Source organism: Anomaloglossus baeobatrachus, chromosome 3 (assembly GCF_048569485.1).
Source record: "Anomaloglossus baeobatrachus isolate aAnoBae1 chromosome 3, aAnoBae1.hap1, whole genome shotgun sequence".
Classification (NCBI taxonomy): Eukaryota; Metazoa; Chordata; class Amphibia; order Anura; family Aromobatidae; genus Anomaloglossus; species Anomaloglossus baeobatrachus.
Window position 1 is genome coordinate 181,809,285 of NC_134355.1, and position 12,385 is coordinate 181,821,669.

A 12,385-nucleotide genomic window follows, 5' to 3' on the forward strand; every position below is an offset into this window, starting at 1 on the left:
CCAGCTAATTTTCTATTCAAAAAGTCAAATGACGCTCCTTCCCTTCCGAGTCCTGCGGTGCGCCCAAACAGTGGTTTTTCGCCACATATGAGGTATCTGCGTGCTCAGAAGAAATTGCCCAACAAATTTTGGGGGTTCATTTAATCCTGCTACCCTTGTGAAATGCAATATTGGAGGCTAAATTAACATTTTTGTTGCAAAAAGTTAAAATGGTTATTTTTTCCTTCCACATTGCTTTAGTTACTGTGAAGCACCTGAAGGGTTAATAACCTTCTTGAATGTGGTTTTGAGTAGCCTGAGGGGTGCCGTTTTTGGAATGGTGTCACTTTTGGGTGTTTTGTGTCATGTAGACCTTTCAAAATCGCTTCAAATGTGATGTGGTCTTTAAAAAAAAAAGTGGCTTTGTAAATTTTGTTGTAAAAATGAGAAATTGCTCAAACTTTGAACCCCTATAACTTCCTTAATTTTTTTCCCCAAAATTGTTCTGAGGTAAAGTAGACGTGGGAAATGTTATTTATTAATTATTTTGTGTTATATGTCTTGTTTGTTTAGGAGCATAAAAATTCAAAGTTTGAAAATTACAAAATTTTCACAAAGAAACACAAAAAATATCGGCCTAAATTTACCACTAACATGAAGCCCAATATGTCACGAAAAAACATTGGTAAAGGAAGACAGAAAATGTTAATCTAAATCTCTCTGCTTGGGGCAGATTAAGAAGCCATATTCTTCGGCCAGGTGCAGCAGCTGAACTCCGATTACTGAACCCCATCTCCTGAGATATGTGCAATATGATCGAAGATCCTGTACATTCCAACAAAGATACAGGTATTCCAGCTTGTGGAAGCACCCACACCCCCGATCAGCAATCTATAGGTGAAGGGGACTCCACCGTTCCCTCTCACTACACAATGTGTCTACAGTCCAGCACTCTGGCCACTTCTGTCAGCTCCAGACAGCCATTGCAACCTACTTAATCTAGAAAATGAAGAATATTTTCTTAAGTCATGTGACATGGCGATTCCTGAGAACTACTTTCATGTTATCTCAAGGAGGTCAGTATTTGTCATCAGTATATACTATATAATGACATTACATCATACGCCTTTTCCAAAAGGTGGAAACAAAACTTCCATCACAGTACTGATGATGATTACACAGCTCCTGTTACCCAACTATAAAAAAAGATGATGACCATTCAGCCTCCTCACTAAACAGGTAATCTATATGATCATTGAGGAGAACTGAGTATAATAAGCATTACAGAAGGCAGAATTGGTTCTACTTTTGGCTGGTCCTGTGACGGTGTACGGACGTATCGTGGACTGAACAGAGCATACAGTGAAAGGCTAAGTTTACACATTTTTCTATGGAAGATTTTAAATTCCTCCTCAAAGACCATTTCCAATACCCTTACAACGTATGTGTTGTTCAAACAGTAAGTCTTTCCTCCACAAAACTTTAGAAGACACCACTGCAGAAAGAGCCCCGACATGGCACTGAGGTGAATTCCTAGTGGTATCTGCTCCAAAGTGTTCAAGTAAAAAACAATAAAAAGCTGAGTTGCATGGAAATATATAAAGAGCACAGAGCATGAGTCAACTGAGCACGGGTGCAGTTATAGAAAGACAATGGCTTCTTTTGAGAAGATGCCCAGTTTTATTCCTAAATGTGCAGCCTCATGAAGCTCTGTCACATGTGGCCAAACTCCATGCCCATCTCCAAGTGAATGAGCACGAGTTCACCAGTAATACCTTAATGTTACTACAAATTTGTGGATTCAATTGCCCCCAATACAGCTGACTAGTGTCCAGTGTGGTCCACATGGAAGCATGCTTCCCAAGACCAAGCAACGGTGAAATTATCGGACCAGTTAGATGTGCAAATTGCCCACTACTTTTGAGTGACAGCTGTAATGTCCAATCAGGAGCCTGTAACAGCCATCATTTGGGAAGGGAGTGCCAGGGGGGCATTTCAGTCTTCGGTATGGCTCAGAGTGGCTCAAGCCAGGTCAAGCATTAGGCTGGGTACATGGCTCCACGTAGGGCCATCAGGATGTCCGATTTCACAGCGTTTTATGTCCCCTAGTGTACAGGGCTTGCCTCACGTGGACATAATTCTAGATGCCACCATGACATCTAGAAGGCGCTCAAAGAAAAGGGCTTGGTGCAGTCAGGCAGCACATAGCCACACTTACAAGCCAGTGAGGAGGGCACTGACAGCACGCCCCCTACAGGGAGGACATAGCCACACTTACAGGCCAGTGAGGAGGGCACTGACAGCACGCCCCCTACAGGGAGGAGACAGCCACACTTACAAGCCAGTGAGGAGGGCACTGACAGCACGCCCCCTACAGGGAGGACATAGCCACACTTACAGGCCAGTGAGGAGGGCACTGACAGCACGCCCCCTACAGGGAGGAGACGGCCATACTTACAGGCCAGTGAGGAGGGCACTGACAGCACGCCCCCTACAGGGAGGAGACGGCCACACTTACAGGCCAGTGAGGAGGGCACTGACAGCACGCCCCCTACAGGGAGGAGACAGCCCCACTTACAGGCCAGTGACCAGGGCACTGACAGCACGCCCCCTACAGGGAGGACACAGCCCCACTTACAGGCCAGTGAGGAGGGCACTGACAGCACGCCCCCTACAGGGAGGAGACAGCCATACTTACAGGCCAGTGAGGAGAGCACTGACAGCACGCCCCCTACAGGGAGGAGACAGCCACACTTACAGGCCAGTGAGGAGGGCACTGACAGCACGCCCCCTACAGGGAGGACACAGCCACACTTACAGGCCAGTGACCAGGGCACTGACAGCACGCCCCCTACAGGGAGGAGACAGCCATACTTACAGGCCAGTGAGGAGGGCACTGACAGCACGCCCCCTACAGGGAGGACACAGCCACACTTACAGGCCAGTGAGGAGGGCACTGACAGCACGCCCCCTACAGGAAGGAGACAGCCACACTTACAGGCCAGTGAGGAGGGCACTGACAGCACGCCCCCTACAGGGAGGACACAGCCACACTTACAGGCCAGTGAGGAGGGCACTGACAGCACGCCCCATACAGGGAGGACACAGCCACACTTACAGGCCAGTGAGGAGGGCACTGACAGCACGCCCCCTACAGGGAGGAGACAGCCACACTTACAGGCCAGTGAGGAGGGCACTGACAGCACGCCCCCTACAGGGAGGACATAGCCACACTTACAGGCCAGTGAGGAGGGCACTGACAGCACGCCCCCTACAGGGAGGAGACAGCCACACTTACAGGCCAGTGAGGAGGGCACTGACAGCACGCCCCCTACAGGGAGGACATAGCCACACTTACAAGCCAGTGAGGAGGGCACTGACAGCACGCCCCCTACAGGGAGGACATAGCCACACTTACAGGCCAGTGAGGAGGGCACTGACAGCACGCCCCCTACAGGGAGGAGACGGCCATACTTACAGGCCAGTGAGGAGGGCACTGACAGCACGCCCCCTACAGGGAGGAGACGGCCACACTTACAGGCCAGTGAGGAGGGCACTGACAGCACGCCCCCTACAGGGAGGAGACAGCCCCACTTACAGGCCAGTGACCAGGGCACTGACAGCACGCCCCCTACAGGGAGGACACAGCCCCACTTACAGGCCAGTGAGGAGGGCACTGACAGCACGCCCCCTACAGGGAGGAGACAGCCATACTTACAGGCCAGTGAGGAGGGCACTGACAGCACGCCCCCTACAGGGAGGAGACAGCCACACTTACAGGCCAGTGAGGAGGGCACTGACAGCACGCCCCCTACAGGGAGGAGACAGCCACACTTACAGGCCAGTGAGGAGGGCACTGACAGCACGCCCCCTACAGGGAGGAGACAGCCATACTTACAGGCCAGTGAGGAGGGCACTGACAGCACGCCCCCTACAGGGAGGAGACAGCCACACTTACAGGCCAGTGAGGAGGGCACTGACAGCACGCCCCCTACAGGAAGGAGACAGCCACACTTACAGGCCAGTGAGGAGGGCACTGACAGCACGCCCCCTACAGGAAGGAGACAGCCACACTTACAGGCCAGTGAGGAGGGCACTGACAGCACGCCCCCTACAGGGAGGACACAGCCACACTTACAGGCCAGTGAGGAGGGCACTGACAGCACGCCCCCTACAGGGAGGACACAGCCACACTTACAGGCCAGTGAGGAGGGCACTGACAGCACGCCCCCTACAGGGAGGAGACAGCCACACTTACAGGCCAGTGAGGAGGGCACTGACAGCACGCCCCCTACAGGGAGGAGACAGCCACACTTACAGGCCAGTGAGGAGGGCACTGACAGCACGCTCCCTACAGGGAGGAGACAGCCACACTTACAGGCCAGTGAGCAGGGCACTGACAGCACGCCCCCCTACAGGGAGGAGACAGCCACACTTACAGGCCAGTGACCAGGGCACTGACAGCACGCCCCCTACAGGGAGGACACAGCCCCACTTACAGGCCAGTGAGGAGGGCACTGACAGCACGCCCCCTACAGGGAGGAGACAGCCATACTTACAGGCCAGTGAGGAGGGCACTGACAGCACGCCCCCTACAGGGAGGACATAGCCACACTTACAGGCCAGTGAGGAGGGCACTGACAGCACGCCCCCTACAGGGAGGACACAGCCACAGTTACAGGCCAGTGAGGAGGGCACTGACAGCACGCCCCCTACAGGGAGGACACAGCCACACTTACAGGCCAGTGAGGAGGGCACTGACAGCACGCCCCCTACAGGGAGGAGACAGCCACACTTACAGGCCAGTGAGGAGGGCACTGACAGCACGCCCCCTACAGGGAGGAGACAGCCATACTTACAGGCCAGTGAGGAGGGCACTGACAGCACGCCCCCTACAGGGAGGAGACAGCCACACTTACAGGCCAGTGAGCAGGGCACTGACAGCACGCCCCCTACAGGGAGGACACAGCCACACTTACAGGCCAGTGAGGAGGGCACTGACAGCACGCCCCCTACAGGGAGGAGACAGCCACACTTACAGGCCAGTGAGGAGGGCACTGACAGCACGCCCCCTACAGGGAGGAGACAGCCATACTTACAGGCCAGTGAGGAGGGCACTGACAGCACGCCCCCCTACAGGGAGGAGACAGCCACAGTTACAGGCCAGTGACCAGGGCACTGACAGCATGCCCCCTAGAGGGAGGACACAGCCACACTTCCAGGGCACTGACAGCACACCCCCTACAGGGAGGACACAGCCACACTTACAGGCCAGTGAGGAGGGCACTGACAGCACGCCCCCTACAGGGAGGAGACAGCCATACTTACAGGCCAGTGAGGAGGGCACTGAGAGCACGCTCCCTACAGGGAGGAGACAGCCACACTTACAGGCCAGTGAGCAGGGCACTGACAGCACGCCCCCTACAGGGAGGAGACAGCCACACTTACAGGCCAGTGAGGAGGGCACTGACAGCACGCCCCCTAGAGGGAGGACACAGCCACACTTCCAGGGCACTGACAGCACGCCCCCTACAGGGAGGACACAGCCACACTTCCAGGGCACTGACAGCACGCCCCCTACAGGGAGGACACAGCCATACTTATAGGCCAGTGACCAGGGCACTGACAGCACGCCCCCTACAGGGAGGACACAGCCATACTTATAGGCCAGTGACCAGGGCACTGACAGCACGCCCCCTACAGGGAGGATGTGCAATACTCCTGGGCAGGGACTGCAGTGTCCGGTCAGAAGTGGCAGCTCATGTGCGGTGCTTCCCGCATGGAGACCGGACCTCGCAGTGAGCGGTCCTCCATGACTGCCCAGTGCACAGCACTCCAGGCCAACAGCGCACTGTCCTCAGCTCCGCCTCTCTCCAGGTAGTGACACACCGTGTGCTCACCGTGACGTCTCCGCAGCAGCGGCCACGCACCATGTACCGTGTGCTCACCGTGCGCAGAGCTTCTCTCCCCAGCGTCACACTGCGACCAGGCCTGTTACACACACGGGATCATCACGGCCACCATCTCTGATTACAAAGCTCCGCCTCTTCCTTTTCCCTTGTTACGTCACTACGTCACGGTAAAGTAAGTCTGCGGAGCAGTGCGTGCAGTCGGAAAAAAGGGGCGTGTTTTAGACACTGTTAATTCATTGGTTTGTTTGGTTTAAGGGGGCGGTTCTGTTTGGTGGACGTCAGAGAGCGCGTGCGCCCGCTACTTACGTCACTCAGATCTCAGTAATGGCGGGAATTTGTGTTTCGAAATCTATCCGTGAGATGTCAGTGTGCAGGCGGCATGTGTGCCCTCAGGTGGAAATGTCTCACAGGCGGCGACATAGTGGCACAAATGCCACGTGTGAGCTATAGCATTCCTATGCGTGGGGACAGTCCATATACCCCTCACACATCATGTAGATTGTTATAAAGCCAAATAAGTCCCCGTCCCAATGTAAGAGCCGGGGGAATGTGGACTGTGCTGGTTATTTTTTTTACCGTTTTAATAATGAGCTAAACTTGTAATAACAGAATACACTGCCGGCATCAGCGTTGGCGCCTGCTAGGGATGAGAGACGTGATCGATAATGTTCGGGGTTTGTACCGGCGGACACCGGGTCACCAGGGTTCAGACCCAAACACAGACCTTAAAAAAGTTTCCGATGTCACTGTTCGTATGTTGATAAAGTTTGTTGAAAGGCTGCAGTGCATGCAACCCACAAACTATTGCATGCGGAAGTTGCCTATCTGCTGCTGTGAACAATAAAAAAATAATGTGGGCTCCTCCTTTTTTTGATAACCAGCCCTGGTAAAGCAGACAACTGAGGGTAAAGCAGACAGCTGAGGGCCGCGGACAGCTGAGGGTAAAGCAGACAGCTGAGTGCCGTGGACACTTAGGGTAAAGCGGACAGCTGAGGGTAAAGCAGACAGCTGAGTGCCGCGGACAGCTAAGGGTAAAGCAGACATCTGAGGTCTGTGCATAGCTGAGGGTAAAGCAGACAGCTGAGGGTAAAGCAGACAGCTGAGTGCCGTGGACAGCTTAGGGTAAAGCGGACAGCCGAGGGTAAAGCAGACAGCTGAGTGCCCCGGACAGCTGAGGGTAAAGCAGACAGCTGAGTGCTGCGGACAGCTGAGGGTAAAGCAGACATCTGAGGTCTGTGCATAGCTGAGGGTAAAGCAGACAGCTGAGGGTAAAGCAGACAGCTGAGGGCCGCGGACAGCTGAGGGTAAAGCAGATAGCTGAGGGCCGCAGATAGCTGAGGGTAAAGCAGACATCTGAGGTCTGTGCATAGCTGAGGGTAAAGCAGACAGCTGAGGGTAAAGCAGACAGCTGAGTGCCGTGGACAGCTTAGGGTAAAGCGGACAGCCGAGGGTAAAGCAGACAGCTGAGTGCCGCGGACAGCTGAGGGTAAAGCAGACAGCTGAGTGCCGCGGACAGCTGAGGGTAAAGCAGACATCTGAGGTCTGTGCATAGCTGAGGGTAAAGCAGACAGCTGAGGGTAAAGCAGACAGCTGAGTGCCGTGGACAGCTTAGGGTAAAGCGGACAGCCGAGGGTAAAGCAGACAGCTGAGTGCCGCGGACAGCTGAGGGTAAAGCAGACAGCTGAGTGCCGCGGACAGCTGAGGGTAAAGCAGACATCTGAGGTCTGTGCATAGCTGAGGGTAAAGCAGGCAGCTGAGGTTAAAGCAGGCAGCTGAGGGTAAAGCAGACAGCTGAGGGTAAAGCAGACAGCTGAGTGCCGTGGACAGCTTAGGATAAAGCGGACAGCCGAGGGTAAAGCAGACAGCTGAGTGCCGCGGACAGCTGAGGGTAAAGCAGACAGCTGAGTGCCGCGGACAGCTGAGGGTAAAGCAGACATCTGGGGTCTGTGCATAGCTGAGGGTAAAGCGGACAGCTGAGGGTAAAGCGGACAGCTGAGGGCCGCGGACAGATGAGGGTAAAGCAGATAGCTGAGGGCCGCAGACAGCTCAGGGTAAAGCAGACAGCTGAGTGCCGCAGACAGCTGAGGGTAAAACAGACATCTGAGGTCTGTGCATAGCTGAGGGTGAAGCATACAGCTGAGGGTAAAGAAGACAGCTGAGGGCCACGGACAGATGAGGGTAAAGCAGACAGCTGAGGGCCGCGGACAGCTGAGGGTAAAGTAGACAGCTGAGTGCCGTGGACAGCTGAGGGTAAAGCAGACAACTGAGGTCTGTGCATAGATGAGGGTAAAGCAGACAGCTGAGGGCCGCAGACAGCTGAGGGTAAAGCAGCAGACAGCTGAGGGTAAAGCAGACATCTGAGGTCTGTGCATAGCTGAGGGTGAAGCATACAGCTGAGGGTAAAGAAGACAGCTGAGGGCCACGGACAGATGAGGGTAAAGCAGACAGCTGAGGGCCGCGGACAGCTGAGGGTAAAGTAGACAGCTGAGTGCCGTGGACAGCTGAGGGTAAAGCAGACAGCTGAGGTCTGTGCATAGATGAGGGTAAAGCAGACAGCTGATGGCAGCAGACAGCTGAGGGTAAAGCAGACAGCTGAGGTCTGTGCATAGCCGAGGGTAAAGCAGACAGCTGAGTGCCATGGACAACTGAGGGTAAAGCAGACAGCTGAGTGCCACGGACAGCTGAGTGTAAAGCAGACAGCTGAGTGCCACGGACCGCTGAGGATAAAGCAGACAGCTGAGGTCTGTGCATAGCTGAGGGTAAAGCAGACAGCTGAGTGCCACGGACAGCTGAAGGTAAAACAGACAGTTGAGGGTAAAGCAGACAGCTGAGTGCTGCGGACAGCTGAGGGTAAAGCAGACAGCTGAGAGATGCTTTATCTGCATCGGTTATCAAAAATAGGCAGGAGCTCACGTCATATTCTTTTTATTATTTATTCCCTATCCGCATTTTCTTTGCAGGGCAATTGCCCCTATTTTGCTTTCTTTTGCAGACCCTTAGCCTTTGCTATGACCATGTTACAACACACAAGTTTGAATCTCCATTCACTTATTTGGGGTTCAGAGTCTGGGGTCAAGTTTGAGTCCCAAACCAAACTTTTATATCATTGTTCAGCCAAACCCGGTGGACCAGAACTTCCACGGGTCCACTCATCTCTAAAGCATGCATTTTCTGATTTGCAGAAACCTGGCAAACCTGTAACGGCCCTTTCTGACAAATGTTTTGGGGAGAAAGCCCAGTTTAGGGTGTTCAGAGATATATGCAGGGTTTTTCTTTTACCCTAGAACCTCGGTTTTCAGTGAACGAGTGCCAGCTGGTGGCAATAATCATGTCTTCACCATACGGAGGTCCTCAGACTTGGGTGTTTTCTTGGGCAACCCCCTTCCCCCACACACAGACACACACACCAGCCCTAGAAAGGTCATCGTTTGATGTCTTTTTTTGATGCCTGAAGGTTAATTTTTGACAAACCTGACATAATCCAAGTTGTGGAGACAAATATCATGAATTTGACACGGGGGGGCGGGCACACTGCTGAGAATTACAGTACTGAATTCCGGCAGGGGTTCATGGAAGTTCTGTGGAATGATTCCGGTCTTACTGTGGCCTTTTGGATGCACTTAAAGGGAACCAACCACCAGGATTCTGCTATATAATGTAAAGGCAGTGCCATACTGGCACTAGGATGCTGTATCCAGGCATACCTTTTGTTGAAAGGTCGGATCCTTGGTTGCTGAAATACACTGGGTACGGAAAGTATTCAGACTCCTTTAAATTTTTCACTCTTTGTTTCATTGCAGCTATTTGGTTAATGTACACTCTGCACCCCATCTTGACAGAAAAAAACAGAAATGGGTGGCCAGCAGCACATGGAGAAGGAAGCACAGTAGATCTTCACCGGTGCATACTGACCGCATAAAGCGGCACACAGCTTACTACAGCAGCGGCTCCAGACCCGACAGACAGCGGAAGGTAGCGGGAGTGCGGGGCCATGAAAGAATTACGCAGCAGCAGAGGCAGGGGGAGGAAAAGCCCCCTTAAACTCACCCAGTTCTACAAGAGCGGCATGGAGGCACAGCATCCAGCCACCCCACGCATGCAGGAAGAGGTAGGAGAAACTCCAAGGGGGATTGTGAAGGGGAAAAGTATGGGGAGCATCCCATCTGACTACAGCAGGGAGAATTATGAAAGAGCTGACTCCAAGGACCCCACACCTCAGGCAGACAGGGACCAGGGGGAGGACCCAGAAATCCAGCCCCAGGCTTCCCCTCCTGGAAGAGGCCTTCAGGTCACAAGCAGCCCCACAGATTACAGGCAGAGCATTTCATCAGCTGCTGCTGGAGAACCACTAAATGAGCACAGTATGAGACAACTTATGTCTGAAATAATGTCTAGCTTTAAAAAGGACATGCAGAACATGCTTAGATCTATGCAAAGGGACATTAATGCTGTGGAAGAACGCACGACCCACATAGAAGATAAGATGGCGGAGCTGACCACTGCGCATAATGAGGTGGTGGACTCGGTGGTGTCCATAGATGAAGAGGTATATGCACTTAAACTCAAAGTAGCGGATATGGAAGACAGATCTCGCCGCAACAACGTCCGTTTGAGAGGCATTGCAGAAACGGTCAAAACTGAAGACCTCAAAGAATTTCTTACTGATTATTTCTCATGCCTGTTGCCGGACACCACACAGCTTGATTTGATTATGGATAGAGCCCACAAGCTTCCCAAGCCAAAACACCTCCCAGCAGCGATACCGAGAGACGTTATAGTTAGAATCCATTTCTTTCACATAAAAGAGAAGATAATGGAGGCTGCTCGACAACCGCCGTCCCTGCCCGACCGCTTTAAAGATATATCCATCTATGCGGATCTATCAGCTTTCACCCTAGCACGCAGGAGAGCATTCTCATCATGCACGGGGATCCTGAGGGAACAAAATATCCCGTATAAATAAGGGTTCCCAGTGAAGCTGGTAATTAAAAAAGATGGGTGCAAACATGTGGTGAACAACCTGGAGCAAGCTTTACGCCTCTGCAAGGAGTGGAATCTCCCTTCCAATGCTAGGGAAGGCCAAGAAAGAAACCCACTACCACGACCAATTTTGGAGGAATGGTCTCAAGCGTGATCAGCGTACAACGAGGAATTGATTTAGCCTCACGGAACAGAAACATGGAAAGCTGGAGAGGAACTCTGCTAGTTAACACTTTCCAAAGGAGACTTTTTGGTTTCGTCTTTTGGTTATACAAGTTGAGAGCAGCAAGCCCCTTCAGGGAAAGACAGTTCGGGTCTGAGAAGCCGGGGGTCACTTATGGCAGGACCCCAGCGGATACGGCTATCGGGACTTGGACATGGAGTATCTACCAGGATTTTCTGACCTCCTGTTTTTGTTTTGTTTTTTTTTCTTCACATTGAGATCTTACATGCAACCTTTTTGATCTCTCATTTTTTCTTATTTTTTACAGTTTTATTTTCTGCTTTTCTCCGGACCCGGTACTTTTTCTGCTTCCGGTCCATTTTTGGGACACATGTCAGAGCCCAGGCCACACCCGGTCCATTCGGCTTTTGCTGGGCACCTGATACCCGTGATAGGCAGCCTGCACGGGTTCTCTATATTTGTGCTCTTGAGAGCAAAGTTATCTGTTTAACTGTTATCTGTGTTTGTGTTTATTTTTTTCTTTACCCACCGTGGCAGCATTTTCCAGTCGGATTCACAGGGGTGGTAAAACGGGGCGAGAAACAATTTGAACAAGCAATGGACGTGAGCACCAGTGACCTGGATGAGTATGAGATTGCATGCTTGACACCATGTTTTGCAGGCCCACATATGGGAAGAGGGACAAAACACGCCCAGCAGGTTCCAAAAAACAACCTCATGAGAAGTAACGCGGTAAATAAGTATGACACTAAAATAGTCTACCCCACCAGTTCACACAAGACAAGGTGGATAAAATATACAAAGCAGAGAAACTCAGCAATCTTAACCACATTCATAGATGGTGATTAAATTCATATCTATAAATGCCAAAGGCCTAAACTCCCCATACAAGAGGTCAACTTTATGGAAAGAGGCACTGAGGAACAATGCAGACATATTGTGTGTACAGGAGACTCATTTAAACAGGGACAATATACTTACATCAAGAAGACGATAGCAAAAGCTATCAAAGTCAAAAAAGGCTCTCTAATACTAGTAGGGGATTTTAATGTAGCATTGTGGCCAAACATGGATTCCACATCTAAATCGAATAAACTCAACCCTAGCCCACTTAAGAAACTGTTTCACATACAAGAATTATACGACATTTGGAGACTAAAGAACCCATCTACAAGAGATTACACGTTTCTCTCACACCTGCACAATACCTACACGAGAATTGATTATTTTCTAGTTGACAAAACAGTAATCCCACGAGTGCTAACTGCCAAAATAGGAAATATAACGTGGAGCGATCACGCTCCCATCACATTAGAAATAGAAGAGAAGC

At 51.9% G+C, this 12,385-nt stretch overlaps 1 protein-coding gene across 1 annotated transcript in view; it reads right to left on the minus strand.

The window, feature by feature from the left end:
- Nucleotides 1-6,031, minus strand: part of AHCTF1 (AT-hook containing transcription factor 1) — a 253,101-nt gene extending 247,070 nt beyond the window's left edge. Inside the window, 1 exon segment of the mRNA XM_075339614.1 lies at nucleotides 5,880-6,031. Within this exon segment, the coding sequence (XP_075195729.1) occupies nucleotides 5,880-5,912 (33 nt within the window). The 5' untranslated portion in view covers nucleotides 5,913-6,031.
- Nucleotides 6,032-12,385: the final 6,354 nt, after the last annotated feature.